At 34.8% G+C, this 23845-nt stretch overlaps 1 protein-coding gene across 2 annotated transcripts in view; it reads left to right on the plus strand.

Annotated features, from left to right (window-relative positions):
• Positions 1-20309: 20309 nt before the first annotated feature.
• LOC150106330 (protein regulator of cytokinesis 1-like) overlaps positions 20310-23845 on the plus strand; it is a 253410-nt gene continuing 249874 nt past the window's right edge. Inside the window, exon 1 of one of the 2 annotated variants that reach the window (XM_090392371.1) lies at positions 20310-20419. In XM_090392371.1, coding sequence (XP_090248497.1) covers positions 20403-20419 — 17 coding nt within the window. In that variant the 5' untranslated portion in view covers positions 20310-20402. Of the gene's footprint in view, positions 20420-23063; positions 23609-23845 lie in introns of those variants that run through there. The other variant, XM_090392370.1, reaches the window with a different exon arrangement.

A 23845-nucleotide genomic window follows, 5' to 3' on the forward strand; every position in this document is an offset into this window, starting at 1 on the left:
CTTAATACGAAGACGCCACAGTCCACACAGACATAAACACTGCACTCTCCAAAGCACAAGATGACCTAAACAAAAATAACTGAATGGAAGCTGTTACTGTTCCAAAATCACATCCGTAACATACGCTAAATACCTCGGTTTATACATTGGCAGCCATCTTAAATGAACTAAGCACATAGAATAACTTCATAACAAACTACACACTATTGATGAAGAACTCTTCGAAACAAAAGATATGATGCCGATCAAAGTAAAAAAACTCATAGATCACGGAATTTGCGAAACATTACTAAGGTACGGTATAACTGTCTGTGCAAACACAGCAAATAGTCACTTATCAAATTTAGAAAAATTTCACCAAAGAATCGTTTCAACGGTGCTTTGGAGACCTTATACATACCAGGAAATAACTGAACCCCTAACGGCAAAACAGCAGCTTTGTGTGCCAGTAGGCAAGGAAAGCATTGATGATGATCACTAGAAAACAAACGTACTAACCACAGTAATCACTATTTAATTCATAAATATTTCATCCCAAGTATCTTGGGACATCATCGGTACAGTAGTTCAAACAATACTGGGAATATTATACAGTTAGGGCGCATGATTACTATGGAATCTCAATATGCGTGCAGTAACGTGTTATAGAAGTAAATTAAATATAACTGAAAAAATAAAAATAAAAAATAAAATAAATAAATAAATAAAATAAAATAAAATAAAATAAAATAAAATAAAATAAAATAAAATAAAATAAAATAAATAAATAAATAAAAAAGAATAAATAATATATGACTGCTACTATTAACGCGGAGGTTGGGTACGTTCATTTAACATAAACTGACTAAAAATACGAGAATTATAACAAATTGAGATTTATTTGTATATAAATTATAAATCACACACACACACACACACACACACACACACACACACACACACACACATATATATATATACAGTATATATATATATTTTTTTTCAGAATTCATTTTTACTCGGTTATAATATTATGAAAAAGCTTTAATGACTGATACCGAGAGATAAAAAGATGACATGATATATTTGAAAAGATACTACTAGTTTACTAGTTTCATTGAATTGATCAATATCTTCAGGTATCACAATCAAAGAAGTATATAAAGAATTACAGAGACTTAAAATTGTAATAACAGAACAAGTACAAAAAGACAGTATCGTGTTTGAAAACAAAATGCGAGCTTGAGTTCTAAACAAACGTATACTACGCACTGTCGCGAGTGCGCCAGTACTGAATAGAGGCAACGTGTGCGTCAGAGATATTAAAATTCAGGCTGTTGTTGATATGAGAGGAATCTAGAGAAATTTCCCTAGATTCGACAATTTTTCTCTCGAGTTAATCATAGCACACATGGATGTTAGAAGTTTGAGTCCTGTTCACAATGTGTCGGCGGCCTTCGTCTCAGTTAGCTGAAAAGAGAACGTGGCTAGAGAGAGCGCTAGCTCTAGTCCTGTTATGTTATATGAGATGTCTCGCCGATGTTCTTCCAAACGTAGAAGGATGGATTTAGCAGTCTGGCCATAGTATGGCTTTCCACAATCACATAAAATCTTGTACACTCCTGGAAACTGAGATGGAAGATGTTTCTCTTTAGGTTTGCTAAGTACTGGCGCACTCGCGACAGCGCATAGTATATGTTTGTTTAGAACTCAAGCTCGCATTTTGTTAAAGAAGTATATAATGTAATTCTTTATATACTTCTTTGATTGTGATACCTGAAGATGTTGATCAATTCAACGAAACTAGTAAACTAGTAATATCTTTTCAAATATATCATTTCATCTTTTTATCTCTCGATATATATATATATATATATATATAGTCATTCAATTTTTTTTTTTTCATAAAACTATATATATATATATATATATAATTGATTATTATTGTGTCAAAGAATTCGGGGAAAAACGCTTTTGATAAAAGCAATAATAATCTTCATAATAAATACCTTAATCTGCTGAATCGATCAAAAAAGATCACTAACAAATTACCAACGGAAAAATGGGTAGTCAATTTATTCAACCGTCCACTAACAACAGACGAATTAAATGTCCTAGCAAGAGGTCATAAATTTACGATTTCACCCAAATGTTTTCCTTATCTAGATTTCATACATAACATAGAGAGAAACATCTGCCATCTTTCCAGTACTGAAGCCAACAGACTTCGTTTCCAGGTAGCAAAAATATTCTACGATGCCAAACCTTCGAATTTAAATATCTCACCATCGGAATTGAAAGCTTTTACATCCCTAAAACGCAATAAAAATGTACTCATTACCAGAGCTGACAAAGTGAATACCACTGTAGTTCTTGATACCAATTCATATGACCAAAAAATGAATTTATTAGTCCGAGTTCGTAATATTTACTCCAAACTAGATTATGATCCGACAAAACATCAACTCAGGAAATTAAACAAGTTACTTGATGAAACCTCCTCCTTAGATGAAGATACAATTAAAAAACTCAAGACATACCATGCTAGACCTCCCAGAATTTACGGCTTACCTAAGCTTCATAAAATTTATGTTCCTCTCAAACCCGTCGTAGATTCTATTAGAAGTCCAACTTACAAGATTCTTATGTGACCTTCTCCTTTCTCACATAGGCCACTCAGCCTCTTCAATCAAAAATTACACAAAATTTCATGCAAAAATAAAAGACATTCAACTGTTAAAAACTGATTTGTTAAAACAGTAGAATTAATAACTCAAAAATTTCCTTCTGATATAGTTGAATTATTCAAATTTGTTATTACATCCAGTTACTTCACCTGGAAAGGTCAAAGTTACAAACAAGAAGAAGGAACAGCAATGGGATCTCCTTTATCACCAAACTTAGCAAACCTGTTTCTAGAACACCTTGAAGGAAAAAAAATATTCACTTTTGAACCCAAACCAAAAATTTGGTTATGATCCATTGGGAGAAGTCCGAAACTTTTACACAGATCTTTATATAAATATTAACGTTTATATAAAGAAAGTGCTGAAACACAGACCAAATTTAAACCACAACGATGTTCTTACTATTCCTAAAGTATGGGAATTATGTAAAATAATCTTTGTGTGTGTGTGTGTGTGTATATATATATATATATATATATATATATATATATATATATATATATATATATATATAGAGAGAGAGAGAGAGAGAGAGAGAGAGAGAGAGAGAGAGAGAGAGAAAGAGAGAGAGCCTGTGTAGCTCAGTAGATCTCGTGTTTGCACACCACGTCGCTTAACATCACCAAGGAAGACTTGGTTTCGAGTCTAGTCAGCGACTTTTTTTCTCCCTGAAACTCAAGAAAATCGACCGTAGAACCGACATTATTTCAGACATTAAATATATTGTGTTAAGGTCAGGGACCACGATATGGCGGCACTTGTTGAGCCATTCTCTTCACTACGTGTCGCGTAATTAGTGATAGCCTTTGGCCAGCTATTTCTGATGGGGTACCAGTGGAGATTGAACTGCCCACTCAGTCTCCAAAAGTTAGATAGGGCTGAAAATGACTTGGCCTTCTCCCTATACGGGAATATAAAGGTGTTAGCTGATCTGATATATATTTTATTTATTTATTTTTTATTTATTTATTTATTTATTTTATTTTATTTATTTATTATTATTATTTTTCAGTTATATTTAATTTACTTCTATAACACGTTACTGCAAGCATATTGAGATTCCATTGAAATCATACGCCCTAACTGTATGTTATTCCTAGTATTGCTATTGATGTACTGATGATGAACTACTGTACGGATGATGTCCCAAGATACTTGGGATGAAATATTTACGAATTAAATAGTCATTACTGTGGTTAGTACGTGTGTTTTTTAGCGATGAATTCACCACAGGTTTCGTTATATATATATATATAAAATGATGATGATGATTAATGGCAAAACCCAAAATCCTAGGTATAAAAAATCCAAGATACCTCGTACTGTTACTGTTATTAAGACACTATTTCAACAATACTTACCGCAATAACAGAGAAACGTACTGCATAACCAGACCAAACCTCTTCACAACCAGGCGTTATAGAAATTTTTATTGCGTAGCCATTATGATTTAGTCTCCGTTATGATTATTCTTTTCGTTCCCATCATCACGATTTGGCGATGCATTTCTTCATCATTAGCAACCGATTCACCAGGTCTGTAACAACACTCTACTATGTATTTGATCTTGTTAGATTCCATCTCACACCAGATGACTTGAAATTCACTGCCACATGAAATATTGTTACTAGCACTACAATCATTGTTCTCACCACTCACTAGATTCAAGTCATTCAATATCATTAGCAGCAAGTCTCCTCCTCTCATATCCTGTCTATGCTTCCTAAAAATATCATGCACATGTACCATTTACACTGAATACTAGTTAGTATGTCTGATTCTTTTAGTACTCCTTTTTTTCTGATTTTAGTATTCATGTACACACACACACACACACACACACACACACACACACACACACACACACACACACACACACACACACACACACACACACACACACACACACACACACACACACACACACACACACACACACACACACACATATATATGTTTCTGAAGAGGCTATCAATAAACAAAGACTTTCAAGACACACCACACGCAGGCACGGACGCAGACACAGACACACAGAGAGTTAGAGAGTGAAACAGAAATGACCTGCAACTGTTAACATCGCTTGCAAATATAAGTTGATACAGTTACACACAAATATTAGAGTTCTAAGGGTGATATGAACTCTATGGTTGAATTTTTGAGATTCTAGTTTAAAATTCCTATTTCGTATAGAAAACAGTCTACTTATTGCTGTCAACGATTGAATAACTCAGGATTCTGTGGAAGAAAGGATTGAAAATATTTCCTTTTCTCAGCGACTAAAATAGAACCTATATCAGTCTTTTTTAGGCAACCTGGTGGCATTTGTAATGGAAGCAAACATCCTTTTTACTGGGAGAATACACAGGCATCTACCGTAATCGGTTGTCGAGCCAATATGATTTGAAACATGGATCCTTTACTGCTCAAAATGTCAAAATCCTATCATACTCTTGCCAGAGATCTTCAGTTCACTTTATTACGTCCCTATTACTACTTTCTGACCAGACGAAACGTATTCCCATTTCTTCTTCTTCTTCTTTAACCCATTTGTTCGTAAACACTGGTAGGGTCCCATGATTAGGGTCTAGCGTCTAGGGAATACGACGAATTAATGCAATCAACAAGTCATTCCTCTGTTGCATCCTGTAAGGAAAAGTATTTTTTGGCTGTAGATCAATGGCGGCTTGTACATAAGCACTGTGACACTGCAGCACCCAATGTTGTCAGCATTGTTATAAATAATAACAATGCTGACATTATATAAATTTAATACAACATGTTAAAAGTTACAATTTATGTTTCGACATTCATTGAATAGTTAATAATTGGAATTGTTCGATTAACGCTTTAGATTACGAAACAAATGCACTGCGATCTAATGCAGTGTCGGAATCAATTGTAGCTAGACTCGCCGATATTCGTTTGCACTTGTCACTGCACATAACAAGCGAATCCGACACTGCTCGTGGAGTATTGTCACTACACATAAATTGCATGCTTGCGCGCGTTATTTCTGCATGCGAAACGTTTATTATTGGTGTGTGTTCGTAGTGATGGTGAAGTAGTTTTGGTAAAGCTTATTTTATTCTGTTAAAATAACATATACTTATTTATTTACTATAGATACAAGGCTGAATTATGACGAGTTTCACTGTTGAAAAAATGAAAGGAATTATATATTCTCGATTATCGTTACATGAAAAATTATCGTTAGAAGAGAGAAATGCACTGCGATCTAATGCAGTGTCGGAATTATCACGTTCGGCCAATTGCAGCTGATTCGCCGATATTCGTTTGCACTTGTCACTGCACGTAACAAGTGAATCCGACACTGCTAATTGATCAGTGTCGATACAGATAAATTGTATGCTTGCGCGCGTTATTTCTGTGTAGGAAACTTTTATTATTTGTGTGTGTTCGTGGTGAGGGTGAAATATTTTTAATAAAGCATTTTTTTAATATGTAAATTTATTTATTAATAAATTGGCTATTGATTTGGAAAAAATGAATTCTTTTTCTTATTCTGTATATGCAGCACCCCCCCTCCCCCACACACACTCTTAAAATTTTCGCCGGCCGCCACTGCTGTAGATCTTTGTGTGTTCACGGGACAGGTTTTACTGTTCTGAGGATCGAAAAGCCGCCCTCTACCTCTGTACGAGACTGGCTAACTCACCATTTTGATTGAAAAGACCTGATAAAGGTTCTTCATGTCATGGACAAACCTGAATCTTTCCAACCAAAGGGTTGGAAAAATATTCCCATTGATTTATTTTAATTCTAAACTTTAAAGCTCACCTTTAAGACTTTTAAATTTTAAATTTCATTCTTTGTCCAACCTCTACAGAAATGAGACTAGCCTAAAACTAAAGAACTCTTCCCTGTTTCATATAATCAGAAAAGAGATACGTTTAGTCATAATTCAGTACAGTACTTGAATATTGAATAAAATAAATAACTATCACTGTAATACCAAATATGTTTTTAACCCGCTCATAAATACTTTGCTATCAGAAAACAATTTCGTATTTTACTTCCATTCTTCTATCTTTCATTAAATTTCTTACTCTTTTCACTAGCAGTCATTAATACCTGTTTAGTTCACTGTAATCATACAGCTAATATGTGAGACAGAATCAAAAGCGTTGCATTAATAGAAATAACTCGCGTGCTATCTATTACCTTTGTATAGCTTCCATGTAACCTCTTCCTAAGAAGTAATTAAAGATATTTGTCATAATCGATGATCTTTTAACGAAATTATGTTCTCTCCTGCCTACACCAGTAATCCCTATAAAAATATAGGAATATCCTAGTAGAATTTAGAACACTAATAAGATCAGAGTGCTCTGTATTTTTTCATTTCATACTATGAATGACCCGTCACCCTTATGACTTGGAACGTTTCTTACAAAACAACAATCCTAAACATTGGGATTGCAATTTTTGGAAACCATCAAAGAGAGAAAGAGAGAGAGAAGAAGAAGAAAAAAGAGGAAAAATAGGTGATTAAGCTGATATTCTTCTTACCACCCAAGGAGATATATCATTCTCATTCAAAAACTAAAACTTACTTTTTGCTATATCATTTCAAAAATATCAACAATGTACTTCTATATGCCGCTTTCCAGAAGAAATTTCTTTTCTGTTCATATATGCCGGCCTGGTTGTCCGAGTGGTTAACGTATCCGCGCTCCAGCCAAAAGGCTGCGGCTTCGAATCCCACTGTGGGCATGGATGTTTGTGATTGTCTGTGAAAACAGTAGTGGTGGTGGTGGGCGGTAGATGGCGTTGGTGTAGATGATAATTGTAGTTAGTGAATTGAGTGGTGTAGACAGAGTTGTAGAGTAGGTGACCTCCCTCGATGAGTCATTGGACTTCCTGGAGGTGTCACATAATAATAATAATATACATTGGCAAAACATATTACTATATTCTTACTATTCTTCTGCTACCACAGCTTATCACTCAGATTTGATCCACAGTAGCAAGTTTTGTTTAATTTTTAATATCCACCACTAAAGCTTTCTGAATTAATCATAGCAGTTCAAATTTTTCTTTTAAGATTGATAAAAACAAATTCTCTATTGTCTCTTTTTCACAAAGGGAGAAGTTGGAATCCCTTTGGCCTAAGCATTTTTTGACACTCAGTCCTCATTATTCACTGATTATGAAACCAAGCTTTCGATGAATGAAAGATTTTAAATGAGAGAGAGAGAGAGAGAGAGAGAGAGAGAGAAGTATCTGTCAGCATTTAGTAATCCTAAACGCTAACACTCATGTTATTGTATGATCGATATGGGGGATGAATTCTATGGTCAATATATTTGTGATGTGTGATTAAAATTCTGACTTTTCGAAAGGAAAAAAACTTAGTGGTGCTAAATAAATAAACTCATAAACTGGTCGATGAAAGGTGTAGAAAAGTTTCCTGTAGTGAGAATCGAATTTACAACGGTCTTTATTCGGATATCCTAGCACCACAGATCCAATCAACATTTCCCAAAGGATACACAGGCCTCTTGTTTACAATATTTAATTTCAAAAATGACTAGGCGTTTTGTCGATTATATCAATTACACTTAATGGTCAATTTGTAAATCTTTATACATATTTAAGAAAGTAAGATATTAGGAATATTTCAGAAATAATGCCTTCAGGAATATTTAAGCAGAATGAATCCTGTAGAGTCACTTGCTACTGTGGATCAATAGCGTGCGGAATGAGTGAGGAAAAGTTACTGTACACCAGTGGCGGCCGGTACATAAGCACTGCGACACTGCAGCACCCCCAAAGAAAAAATGAAATTTTGTTTGTGTTTATAAATAATAACAATGCTTACAACATTATATAATGCAATACAACAGGTTAAAGGTTACAGCTTACGTTTTGACATTGATTGAATAGCTAATAATTGGAATTGTTCGATTAACGCTTTAGATTAAGAAACAAATGCACTGTAATCTAACGCCGATATTAGTTTGCTCTTGTCATTACACGTTACGTCATTCCCACACTGCTCAAACGGCAGTGTATCTTTAGTATGCTTATGCGCATTATTTCTGTGAGATATGAAACGTTTATTATTGGTGCGTGTGCGTGGTGAACTATTTTTTGTAAATCTTATTTTATTTTATTAAAATAACATATAAATATTTATTTATTATAGATACAAGGCTAAATTATGACGAGTGTCACTGTTGAAAATATGAAAAGAATTATATATTTTCAATTATCGTTACACGAAACAAATGCACTGTGATCGGATCTAACGCCGATATTCGTTTGCGCTTGTAATTGCTAATGATACGAATCTTTTATTATTGATGTTTGTACGTGGTGAAAATGAAATATTTTTAATAAAGCAATTTTTAATATGTAAATTAATTTATTAATAAAATCGTTACTGATTAGGAAAAAAAAGTTTTTTTTTTTTGTATATGCAGCACCTCCACTTAAAATTTTCACTGGCCGCCTCTGCTGTACATGTGATTACTGCCAGAATGGCACGGAGAAGATTTAGAGTAAAACTCAGATCTAAGTGAACTGATGCAGTCAAAATTACTTTAGAAGACAAATGTAATATTAATATTATTATAGCTTTGATATAAATAGAAAGCTAATAATATGAAATTGGCTATAGTTACTTGGGGTCTTATCTCTTTAAATTCGAAAGGTAGCATATTAGGCAATTTCTTACCTTTCGAGAATAACAACGCAACTCATTAAAATTGGCGCTCATTATTGATTTTTTCCAAAAATCCATTTCCAGAAAGGGCGGTTCGTTAACATGGCAGTCTACGCTGGCATCCCAGCGACGATAACTGCCCGACGAGAGCTTTTAGCGGTTCGCGTATCTCGTGGCAGGTGACAGCCTTAGTTAGTTAGGCTGTGGGACTGCCAGCTTATTTGTGCGTAGTTTACTTCATAGGTTAGTTTAGGGCAAACCGTTGGTTAGGTCAGGTTAGTTTAGGTTGGTTAGGTTAGGTTAGGTTAGGCTAGGTCAGGTTAGTTTAGGTTGGTTAGGTTAGGTTAGGCTAGGTCAGGTCAGTTTAGTTATGTTAAGTAGGTTAGGTTAGGTACCAGGCTGCGTGACAGTCAGCTTATTTGTGTGTAGTTTACTTCATAGAGTAGTTTAGGGCAGACCGTTGGTTAGGTTAGGTTAGGTTAGGTTAGGTTAGGTCAGGTCAGGTTAGGTTAGGTTAGGTTAGGTTAGGTTAGTTAGGTCAGGTTAGGTTAGGTTAGTTTAGTTATGTTAAGTTAGGTTAAGTTAGTCTAGTTAGGTTATGTACCAGGCTGCGTGACAGTCAGCTTATTTAAAGGAAATTATAACCATTATGTTATGATACCATATGTCCTCTAAATCCAATGAAGGTTAACAGAACATGATGATGATGATGATAATAATGATAAATCTCTATACTCCTTTCAAAGATTTTTCTTACACTGATTTTCTCTCAGAACTTAATTATTATTCATCTAACTATCTCCATATTTATTATGGGATTTGCTTCTGGTGATGACGCTAGATATTTAGTTGCGCACTAGATCTTATGAACCAAAAGAATTTCACTTTCCATAACAAAATATTTACTGAACTTGAGCTGCAACAGTTACGTAATAAACCAACTCCAGTAACAGCAAATCATTAATCTGACGACATACATCAGAATGCTGTGACAGAAGTGCAGTGTAAAATGAAGTCAGGGATATTGGAACATATGATCTCCATAAATGACCATATAAGACTACCACCATTAAAAGTTTTACAAAAAGCTAAGCTAAAACAGCTCCTGTTAGTCGCAAATGCTATAATTGAAAGCATCACAACCAACAGTATAAAGGAAACAATTCAGCTCCTATACAGCACAGCCTGTGTCATTTCAGTGTAGCTTGGTTGCAAACCGAAAAAGTAAAAGCCGAGGATGAAACAATCTGCACCATGGAAAATCCGGTTAGAACGAAAAGCCAACAAACTTCGAGCTGATCTGAGCAACTTAAAGTGTTTTAAAGGACGGCTGAAAAATAATAACATTAAAAAAAAACTGATTAATACATAATTTGGCCAAAAAAACAATTGCTGAAGTTACCAAAGAGCTAAAACAAAGAATTACAGCGACTGCATAGAAAATTAAAAGATACGAAGCCGGAATAATTAAATATGTACAAAATATGCAATTTCGACAGAACCAACGTCAGTTCTTTCAGTCTCTCCAGAGAAATACAAATGCAAATCATGATTCACCATAAGAGAAGAAACACTCAAATTTTGGAAGTTAATCTGGGATAATCCTATTGAACACAATAAAGATGCCTCATGGATTAGGGAAATATAATCAGAAATGAAACAAAAACAAGTGCAAACTGTCATTATCACTATAGAGATCGTCAGATCTCAAGCTAGAAAATTAAAAAACTGGAGTGCACTTGGCAAAGACGAATTACATGGATTTTGGTTAAAACATCTAACCAGTCTACATGATCGAATGACAGCACAATTTCATTATTTATTGCAGTCAGGCTCATTGGAAGACTGGATGATATCTGGTCGAACTTTTCTCTTCATGAAGGATAAGAGTGCAGACCCAAGTAAGTATCGTCCAATAACATGCCTATCAACTGTGCTTAAGCAATTCACTGCAATCTTAGCAAATTCTACATACCATACTTATCAGATTTATCCGATTGAAGAAAAAGGTAAATTTCAAAAATCCAGAGGACAAAAGGACAGATTCTAATTAATAAAATGACTCTCAGAAACTCAAAAAGGCGAAAAACTAACTTAAACATGGCATGTATAGACTACAAGAAAACATTCGCCTCCCTCCCACACTCTTCGATCCTAAAATCACTAAAAATATTTGGAATTATCAAAAAAATATGTTCGTTTCTGTCTGCTGCTATGAAATCATGGAAAACAAGTTTAATAGTGAATAATGAACGATTTGGATAACCACATTAAACGTGTAATTTTCCTAGGTGATTCCTTGTCACCATTGCTTTGATACCTTTGTCTGTGATTCTGAAGAAAAGAAAACTTGGATTTGAAATTCCTAAATGTAATATTAAAATTTCCCATCTGTTGTGTATGGATGACTTGAAGTTATATGGAAAATCGGCCCAGCAAATTGACTCTTTATTGAACACAGTTCATATTTTCAGCCAGGACATCAAATTGGGATTTGGTTTAGATAAATGCGCAATTTTATCTATTAAACGAGGAAAAATTAATGACACTAGCAATTTTAATTTTGATCAAGAGAAATATATAAAAGCAATTTCAGCTGAAGAACACTATAAATACATAGGAATATTAAAAGCCAATGGTATCCTCCAGTCTAAAGTTAAACGATAGGCAGCATCAGAATACATCAAGAGAGTCAGAAATGTTCTGTAAACAAAACTAAATGGATTAAACACAATTAGAGCAATGAATTCTTGGGCAATACCAGTGATCCGATACACAGCTGGCATAATAGATTGAACAAACTGAACCGCCTAACTAAAAAAATAATTACCCATCATGCATTACATCCACGAAGTGATGTTGACTGGTTGTACCCACCGAGGAGAATAGGTGGTCCGGGTCTGCTGCAAGTGAGACAGACTGAAGAAGAAGAAGAAATTAGTTTAAGAAGGTTTAAGAAGTTACATTGACAACAGCTCTGAGCCAATTCTTCAAGCAATTACACAAGAGGGCCTTCTAAAAGTAACAGGAAAGAAATCCGATTACAAAAAGGAACAACAAAATAACCGATATGTACGCTGGAAAAATAAACCTTTGCATGGGCAATTTCTTCGAGATAGTGAAGACAAAATTGACGTGAACAAGACGTGGCAATAGCTACAATACGGATGCATTAAAAAGAAACAGAAGGATATATTTTAGCAGCTCAAGAACAGGCATTACAAACTAATGCAAATCAAAGCAAACTTTTTGAACATCAATAATAACAGCAAATGCAGATTATGCGATCAGAAAGATGAGACTGTAGAACATCTAATCAGTGCCTGCAGCAAAATAGCTCAAACTGACTATAAATACCGCCATGATTAAGTGGCCAAAATAATTCACTGGCATGTATGCAAAAATGTATGCCTTTCCTACTTCTTATAATTGGTGGCAGCATAAAATAGAGACTGTATTGGAAAATTAACAGCAAAAATTCTCTGGGACTTTCGAATACAAACTGATGGGTATTTAGAATACAATACACCTGACATCACAAATATCGAACGTCGACAGGTTTGGATTATTGATATCGCAGTACCCGGTGATAACAACATTAACAACAAAGAACTGGAAAAAATTACTGATTATAGAGATCTGGCAACAATCGAAGTTGTCAGGCTGTGACTTAAACCAGACATCCCAGTAGTTATCAGTGCGCTTGGTGCAACTTCAAAGAAGCTATCCAGCTATTTACAGCAATTAACCATCAACGAAGTGACCCCAAGTGACCTACAAAAAACAGCATTACTTGGAACAGTACATATTTTACGACGCTACCTGACGGACTATTTTTAGATTCTTGGGTAGAATCTGAATTGTTCTGTATCACCAGACAAATTTTTGTTTATATGATATATTTTTTTGACTGTTTATCATTATTTGAATAAAATAATAATAATAATAATAATAATAATAATAATAATAATAATAATAATAATAATATGTTTGAAAGGTCTGATATCCACTACAGCTGTAGGTTGAGAAATTCATTCACAATCACACGCAGGGACGCACGCACACTTACACAGATTCCATATCCTGGAATCGTCATCATGCATTTGTAGTCAACACCTTCAACAGACTGTTGACCACATACTTTATGACTGTCAGCTACTGGACTTCATCCGGATGCCCCTATAGTCACTTCCGGACACAAGCAGCCGGTGTCAAAACAGAGATTTATCGAACAGTATTACTCAGAATTAATTAAATTTGAATTTGCCAATAAGATCAACTTGCAGTGGTTGTAATGTAACATAAATTACTGATATTTTATAAATTATATAGTGTAAATAGAAGAAGGTATAAAAATAAATCGAATAATCATTAATAAATTAAGGTATGCAGATGATGTAGTGGTAATGGTAGAAAGCGAAAATGGATTAAAAAAATTGTTCAAAGAATTGAAAACTTCCGTAAAGAGTACGGAATAAGGATTAACACAAACAAGAAATGATAATCGTTACAAAAATAGGAGATAATGCAAAGATAAGATGTGGAGGAATGATTTTTGAAAGAGTGAAAAGATTTCAATATTTAGGTAGTTGGATCTCAGAGAAAGGAGCTTCAGAGTTGGGCATTAGAAATATAATAGGTTAAGCTAAATCGACAATTATAGAAATGAAGAGAATTTTAATAAATAAAAATATTAAAATAGGTGTGAGAATTGGAATAATTAAAGTAACAGTTTGGATTATTGCAAGTTATGGAAGTGAGTCATGGATACTCAGAAAGAGAGATATGGAAGGAATGCATTGGAAATATGGTGTTATAGAAGGATGGAAAAGATTAGCTATACAGAGAGTATATCAAATCAAGAAGTTTTAAGAAGCGTTGTGATGGAAAGAATGTAAAGATCGGAATATGTACATATATATGTAAAAATATAAATGTAAATATGCATATTGATACAAAATTGGAAAAATAGATGTTAATCAGTACTCGGAAGCTACATGTAATATATGCATTGTGTGCAGTGGAGAATGTAGCAATAAATTATCTCCAAGTAGGGCTACTACTGGCACACACACACACACACACACACACACACACACACACACACGGTAATTTGGAATGTCAAAACGAGTCGAACTGGAAAGCCTGAACTAATGTATTGTGTTTCATTAAGTTTGTAAGGTATATAGGGAGCGTGTTTGTTGTTTATAGTATGCCCTTAAGGCTCTTTTCAAGCTATTATAGTTTGTAAGTTCCTAGTTCCTGTATTTAAAAGGTAGTTTATTTAGCATATCTGGGATGTAGACGCTTGTTTAGCCTTTCCGAGTGATTATTATATTTATATGTTATAAGACCAAAACTGGTGATATCTTTCTGAGAAATAAATACAAAATGTAATATTCAGGCAATGACAATCAAGGAAAAGAAGGAGTAGCCATAGCAGTCAACACAAAATACGAGGCTAATCTTCTTGAATGGCAGTCAATCTCAAGTAGAGTAATGTGGGCAAATATGAGAATGGAGAACTGGACATGAGACTTATTTGAGCCTATGGTCCCATAGAAGGTTCTACTAAGGTAGAAGTGGAGGAATTTTTTGAGGCTTTAGAAAAAGCAACTGACACAATGAAAAATGAAAAGTTGGTCCTCGTTGGGATCTAAATAGAAGAGTAGGAAATGATTGTGAGACATACAAAATTATTTTGGGAAAATTTGGAGAAAAGAGCAAAGCTAATAATAATGGCAAATATCTGTTGGATTTCTGCTCAGGACATGGACTGGTTATTACTAACACCATGTTCCAACATAAAAATGTGCACAAATTCACATGGAGAGAAGAGGCAAGGAATAAGAAAAGTCTCATTGAATATGTTATTGTTGATAGTGATGTTTTCTCCCTGGTGCAGGACACCAGAGTGTACAGAGGATTTGAAATTGGAAGTGATCACTATTTAGTCTTGAGAAGGATAAAATTGAATTTCATATTGAAAAGAATAACATGTAAGAAAGTTTTAAAGCAAATAAAAGTTGAGCAGTTGTCAGATGTGAACTGTAGACTAAAATACAGAAAGATTATTGAAAAGAAAATGAAAGAGTTTGAGAACAGGAATCAAACCTTGGAGATTCAGTGGCAAACACTGAAGAAAACGTTGATTGATTCTGCCAGAGAGGCATGTGGTGAGGTTGTCTGTAAGGATAAAAAAATCAGAACTCCCTGGTTGGACACAGGAGGTTAAAGAGGCAGTGAAGGAAAAGAAGAAAGCATACCAAAAGTTCCTGTCAAATAAGTCAGCTTGTGCTCTTAGAGAATATAGAGACAAATGCAAGAATGCTAAACATTGTGTAAAACTAGCTAAACAAAAGTCATGGGAGGACTTTGGCAAGAATATAGAAAATAAATATCAAGAAGGTGGCAAAATATTCTGGTGGTTGTTGAAGAAACTTAAGAATGGAGGAAAGAGTGCTGTAAAAGGAATTAGAGATGATAAAGGTGACATGAAAACAGGAGAAAAAGATATCCTTGAAGTATGGAGTAATTACTTTGAAAAACTACTAAATGAAACAAGCAGTGATGACAGCACAGTGGTAAAAAAACACTGACCAGGCATGCAGTCAGGAATACATATCCATACTTGAAGTAGAAAAAGCCATCAAAGGCTTGAAATATGGAAAGGCAGCAGGAGTTGATGATATTCGACCAGAAATGCTGAAGTATGGTGGCATAAAAGTCCTACAGTGGCTGCACTGCAGAGTCCAGAAAGCCTGGACAGAGGGACGACTTCCCGATGATTGCAGTAGAGCTCTCATAGTACCCATATACAAAAAGGGAAATAAAACTTCATGTGAGAATTACAGAGTTATTTCCCTACTGAGTGTTCCTGGCAAGATCTATGCAAGTATAGTTGAGAAACGGTTGAGAAGAATTGTGGAAGAAAAGCTTGGTGAAGAACAAGCTGGATTCAGGTCAAATAGAGGCTGTCAGGATCAGATCTTCACTTTTTAATACAAATAGTCGAGAAAGCATGTGAATATAACAAAGATCTGTATTTAAGTTTTGTCGAACTGGAAAAGGCATATGACAAGGTACCAAGAGAGAAGCTATTCAATTATATGGTGTCAATGGGGCATTATATCAAGCAATACTTATTCTTTACTTGAGTTGTAAGTCAGCAGTTAGAATTGAAGGAAGTACAGGAAGATGGTTTAATGTTAAATCTGGCGTGAGACAATTATCCCCTAATGAATAACAGAGGGGATAATGTACATTATCCACTCTGTTATTCATTATCTATATGGATCACATTATGAAGGAAGTGGTATTAAACATGATATCCAAATTGGAGATGTTAATGTCAGCTCTTTGCTTTATGCAGATGATGTTATACTTGTAAATAAATCCGCTACAAGTCTGCAAGATTCTCTGACTAAATTGAATAGCAATTGTAATAGATATGGTATGAAGGTCAGCAATAAAAAGACAAAGACAATGAAAATTGGCAGAATCGTTGAAAATGTCAACTGTGTTTTGAATGGAGAACCTGTGGAACAATTAAAACATTTCAGCTATTTAGGCACGATTTTTACTGAAGTTGGTAAATTAATTATAGAAATAGACAACAGAAACAGCAAAGCTGGTGTGGTGGGAAGTCAGTTGAATAAATTCATATGGAATAAGACAGAAATTAGTCGGAACACTAAATTAGCTGTATACAAGACAGTGTTCAAACCAGTTTTAGTTTATGGATCTGAGAGCTGGGTCAGAAGTAAAACACTTGATCAAATACTAGAGACCGCAGATATGAGAGTCCTGAGAAAGATTTAAGGCATGAACAGATGGCATCAATGGCAATATCTTATTAAAAACGAGGATATTAGGAAAGAACTTGACATTGTCAGCATCCAGGAATGCGTTAGCAGAGCTAATCTCAGGTGGTATGGTCACTTAAACAGAATGGGCGAGTTAAGATTAGCAAAACAAGTTTTCTGCCAGGTTGGCAGCATAATGACCCAGAAGGAAGGCCAAGATATACGTGGATTGATGCGGTACAAAGTGCCTTAGACGATAGAAATATAGGATCTGATAATGTTGGTGTCTTGACAAGTAACAGACTGATTTGGAGGAAAATTGTAGATAGGAAATTAATAATGATGTAATTTTTTTCATGTAGTGCTATCATATCCTCTACACCCCTTGAGGGTACATTGTGGCAGGACATTGATGATGATGATGATGATGATGATGATGATGATGATGGAAGTAATTGCTTTCATAAAATCTTCCAAAAGAGATGTTGTTCCGTTATTTTTCTGAAAACCATATTGTGCATTTGGAATAATATGAAAGATTCTCTGTATATGTTGAGAGTTTCCTTAGTACGATTCGCTCCATAATTCTTATGATAATTGGTCGTGTTGCTATGGGTCTGTAATAACTGATTGAATTTATTTTTCTATGTTTGTATATAGGTGTGATTATGGCCGCCTAATCATTCTTCGTATTTTCCTGGTTTTAAATATTTTATTTATTAATTTTAGTAGGATAGGGCCTATTCTAGTTGTGTGTTGCTTAATATCCTCAGGTCTTATACTATCGATTCCTGGATCTTTGTTTGGTTTGATTTGATGTAATACAAAGAGAAGTTTTGCTTCTTTTATGGTTGGGAACCATGCCTGTTTTGATTGCGGTCCAAGTGGGGAATCACGTTCTGTGATTGCAGGGATATTTCTCTGTAGTTCTTGGAGGGAGTCTACAAAGAACTGCTTAAAGTCATTTGTTAGTTGTTGGATAGATTTAGTGTCTTTCATGAAGTTATGTTGTATGGTTTCAGAGGCGTTGGTATTGGAAGCACAATCTAGCATCTCGTTGATCCGATGCCAGGTTTGTGTCATGTTTTTTGTGCAGAGGGTAATTTGCCTCTGTAAGTTTCTTTTTGCATTTCTTATTTGCGTTGTAAGGCGATTTTTTTTATCATATATTCAGTTTTTAAAGCTTGGTTATATAAAGAGCACTTTATTTGGTCCATAGAATGCCTTTTCTGTGTATATCTAGGATTAAGTTATTACTTGTTTTGCAGCTGTCTTATATATTTCCTCTGGTGTGAATCTAATGTTGTTGTATAAGGTATCTTTTAAATCTGGTGATGCTATGTGTTTCCTGTCGATTTTTCTTATTTCGTGGTAGACTATTTCTTCCTCTATTATTGTTTTGTATTGCTTTTCTAATGTGGAGCGTTGTATGGATATTGTCTTAATGTACAGCCCTAAATCAGTGAAGTAATGGGCTGCTACTTTACACTTTATGCCTGCTGCTGTGTAACTATTTGGTTGTGCTGGAATGTTTATATGATTTAGGCAGGAAGCAGTATTAGTATTTTTGACTATTTCTTCTATAGTACATGATGCTATGGTTAGTATTAAGTTATACATGGATAGCAAATCTGGGTATTGTAGAGTGTTGTTATGGTTTTCGTTTGCGATATTTATGTTTATATCGCCGATTATCGTTAGGTATTCGGCTGAGTATAATTCTTAACATGAAGCCAGTAATTGAGTGCAGGGATTTTATGACGTTAAAGTTTGGTGGCCTGTAAATAGCTTTTAATATTAAGGGGTGTTCTCGATTGGCGGTATGAATGATTTCGACACAAAGGGTTTCAGCATGCTCAAACTGATAAACAGTTTCTTTTTCTATTAATTTATGTTTGTTAAATATTAATAATCCACCCCTGTTTTTGTTTGGCGGCAGGATCTATTTTGTTGAAAGCCTGGAATTTGGAAGGCAGTTGCTTTATCATTAGTAACGGATACTAATATTAGGACAAATATATCAATAAACGGTGTAATTCTTCAGATAAGCTTGTAGCATTAACCAATGTTTTCTAATGCTTCTGATATTAATATGCAAGATGAAGAGTCCTGTCGTTTGTACTGTGTGTTGTTTCCATGCATCGATCGAGTCAAAACTACAACTGTTGATGTATTCTAGTGTTATTACATCTGTATGATGGTTTACATTCATTTTTGTTGTGTTGAGGTATTCTTTGTGATCTTAATAGGAGTCTTTTGTTTCACTCTGGCAGCGTATCTATGTCTTCCAAGCTTTTGATTTGTATCGAATTTGAGGTTTGTGACTTCCTCAAGAATATCTCGGCGTCTCTGGTCCACAAAAATTAATAATTTTTTTCTGTTTTTTTTTTTTTTTTTGCTTTGCTTGCTTGGTACAACATATTCTGGTTGACTGGTATTAAATACTTGTATGAAAAGATTGGTGTATTGTCTTGCAACGCGTTTAAGTACTTGGCAATTGATTTTTTTTCATTCTGCTGGCTCTTATGAAATTGTCTCTTGTGGACTTGCTTATAAGACGAACTATAACTGGTGCGTGTGGTAGCAAGCCTTGTTTTTTGTTCTTCCTGGGAATCCGATTTACGGTCTGAATGTCGTTATGCTGTAGGGGATCTGCCAATTGCATGGAACTTTAAAACTGCGTCTCAGATTTTCTGTGGATGCAGTTTTAGGAAGACCATTTATGACAAGAACTTTTTTATATTGTTGCTGATTTAAAAGTTCGCATTGTAGTTTTAGGGAATTAAGTTCTCGACGGTGTTTGGATGTTTTTTTTTGCATCAAATAATAATAATAATAATACAATCCCCTATTCTTCAATTTATGCAACAGGCTGTCAAGCTGTATTCTGTAAAATCATTAGAAAAAAATACAAACATATCATGGTGTATCCCTGTATCCATTTCCGTTGTATGCTGCATCGCATCCAGTCATTAGGCCGGATCTTTATTTAACATTTTGTTTAATTCGTATTTATTTATTCTTCGAGAACGAACGTTGGACTTTCCACGTTATTTTATTTTTTATTTTTTAAATTTGGAATGGACGAGAAATGTGGGAAAATAGCTTTTTCAAATATAGATGGCGAAGCATATGGCATTGCAAATTGTCCAATAGGCTATGCTGAATTTATAGTTTTCGGAAATTTAAATTTTATTGTATGATGGTGTAGGTGTGTTGTTGTTTGATAGTGACATCGTTGGCATGAATTCTGAAATAAGGTTTGTGTTCTTAATATCGATTGTCAGCTAACAGTTATTATTGAAATCATCGCCTTATAATAATATCTGATTCATGACTTCATCATAATCATTTGATACGTAAGGCTAAACGTTGACTAGAGAGTGGCGAGCCATTTATAATACTGTATAATTTTTATCTTCTAACGCCGTGGGAGCTAGAGGATGCGTAAAAAAAAGTTCTTCTCAACAATACTATATATGGATACACATATATAAAGTTGTTCGCAGCAATATTATATTACGTCAAAATCCTCTTGCAATATCTCCTTGACAAGGAGTTTTGCGGCAACTGCTAAGCTTTCTGTGAAATATACGGTTAGGCTTGCATGGAATTTAAACAACTACTGATTTATTTAGCAAGTGGTATGCATAAACATTTTATTAAGAACATTTGTTTCTTCGGGCGTAAGTCACATGTTATCTGTAATTAAACAAATATCAATTTAGTTAATGAATTAAATATTGTAGCACATTCAAAGATCATTTCATAGTGGTGTCCTGTCCTGTCAGGTGTCTTCTTCTCCTTCCAGGAGATTGACTACCATGTGTCTCCACCATGTCCTATTTTGCGCCTCTGCTGCATTCCTCATATGAGAGATAGGTCCAGTCTTTATATATATATATATATATACAGGGTGTTCGGGATAAATTTGACAGTTTCGTAAGGAAAAAGAAAATCTTCTTTGTATCTATTAAATTTAATGAATTGACAAAAAAACATTACAGGCAGAGTTAATTACAATACTATCAACAAGATTTACTCAAAATAACCACCATTAGCATCGATCACAGCTTCAATTCTGCTTCGGAACCTCGAACAAGCTGATGCTACAGTCTCCCTGGGAAGGGCCGCAAAAACTGTTTTAATTTTATCCATTAACTGGGCTTTTGTATTACTGGAAGTGCGATTGGTGTCTTTTTCAACTGCGCCCCATACAAAATAATCCATGGGGTTAAGGTCTGGGGAGTTTGGAGGCCAAACATTTGGACTGGTGAAGTCGTAGAAATTTTCAGACAACCATTTTTGACTTTTCCCAGAGGTGTGGCAAGGGGCCGAATCCTGCTGCCATACATACGGCCTACCATTGGCTACCCTTGTTATCCAGGGCTTGACTACAGTTAGCAACTCCACGAACAAAGCCCGAATTCCAATGCCAGGGTTCTTCAACACCTGTTCCTGCAGATTTGCGAGGAATTCTGCTGTACGAACGCAATCAGATCGTCTGCTAGGGATCTTTCTTCTTGCTACATCCTCGTAGTCACCATTGCAAGTCTCTAGTTCATGCCTGATTGTTTTTACTGTATTCAGGGAGCATTGGGCAGCAGTCGTAATATCCTTATTTTGATGGCGGGCACGAATCATCATGATACAAGTTATTCTCTTCCATGATTCAGGTGGGTTCCAGCTATCCATCCTTTCTGACATCTTGTATATGAATGAAGAAGGGTCCAAACTTTTAAATGAAGAGAAGTGTGTGTTAATACATGTAACTTACGGAAAAATATAATTAATTATAAATATGTCAAATTTATCCCGAACACCCTGTATATATATATATATATATATATATATACACACACACACACACACACACACACACACACACACACACACACACACACATATAGTGGTGTAACACCATATACATACATATACATATATATATATATATATATATATATATATATATATATATATATATATAATGGTGTAACACCATTTTAATCCCGTATCTAACCTTTGATGGAGATGGTGATCTAAAAGGATCTTTTAGATCTTTCTTAGCAACTACCAATACTACCATGCATTTCCGTGGGAAGGGAGATTACATTATCGCCAAAATATCCTTGTTAAAATTATTTTTGTTACCATAGCATATAAAATCTGAGAGGGAAAGTTGTAAAAACCATCTGTTTTTTTAATTTTTTTTTTTTTAATCAAACACAATGTTTATTTACTTGCAATATAGCAATTCTCTAGGACATGCTTGGCAATGAAATGCCCACACAAGTGATATTTACTTTGTATATTTTTAATTAGACACTGCTGTGCTGTTAATCCATCTTTGCATTTCCAGGCAAAATTTTATCAGGCAATAATGATTGATAGACATATTTTGGTGTTAGTTGAAACTAATAATTTTCACTTAGGATATGATTGTCTTTTTCTTCCTTTTACAAATCTAGGCCAGGTGGCTTGTTTGGTTTGTCAGTCTGCCTGTTTCTCCATCATGTATGTTTATCCCTTTATTTGACAGTGTTGCTCCCAGGCAATGTAACTTTACAGTTGTTCTATTCCCATGCCAATAAGTGTTTCCACCCAATTATTGTCATTATTGCTTCCAGGCAACATTCGTCTTCATGGATTCACAGTGAAATAATTTTTTGAATTACGTTTTTGCTAATAAATGGCACCACTCTGTTCAATGAGATGAGCAAGAAAAAGAAGAGCAGTGTTGCCATTTTTTTTTGTTTTGTGACTTGATATATAAACAGCTGAGTATCATTTTCCAAGTTTTTTTTTTTTTTGCTATGAGAGGGAAAATTGTATTATCTGCTGATGTTACTTCTAGTTAACATTGCCATTACAGTTACTTTCTGGGGACACCTCCAGGGAGTCCAAGGACTCATTGAGGGAAGCTCCTACTCTACAGTTCTCCATCTCCACCACTCAATCACCAACTACAACGAACTGCAACTATACCAATGGCATCTACTGCCGATCACTAGTATTTTCACAGATAATCACAAACATCCATGCCCATGGGGGGATTCAAACTCTCAGTCTTTTGGCTGGAGAGCGGATACGCTAACTACTCAGCCTACCAGGCCTGCATTTTAATGCTATTTCTTTTTATGGAAAAAATAAATGCTGTGGAACTGTCTTGCCACCACGAAATCCAAACATTTCAGATGGTGCTAATTTAGATTCCAAGATTGATTTATTGAAGAGAGCTACTTAATTAGAGAGAAATAGGAGAGTGAAAAACCCTGCTAAAGCAATTCAGCAAATAAAAGAAAGCCAGGAAGATCATCAGTAGATCTACCAGCGGCAAAGAGAAAGGCAGCAGCACTAACAGTACCTGTACAGGATGTATGATATGGATCATTGGTCAATTCATGGAGCAAAAAGTTGATGCCGACATTGCAAAAATGGATTTTCAACCGGTAAGATGTACAAAGTATAATTTAGTTTGTGTTTTGTGCCTACAAGAAATTGTTTTGTTGCTTTTCATACAAAGAAATGAAATTATGCTGCAGACACATTCAGCAATTGTCATGTCAAATCTGAGCGATGTTGCTTCAGAGCAATATCACATAATTATTAAAAATATAATACATAAAATTAAGTCACTTTTATTACCTACTGGTTCATGTTGTATCTAATTATTCCAAGGGTTAAAA

This window comes from Typopeltis vanoorti, chromosome 5, assembly GCF_054136105.1.
Source record: "Typopeltis vanoorti isolate ZY-2024b chromosome 5, IOZ_Tvanoo_1.0, whole genome shotgun sequence".
Lineage (NCBI taxonomy): Eukaryota > Metazoa > Arthropoda > Arachnida > Uropygi > Thelyphonidae > Typopeltis > Typopeltis vanoorti.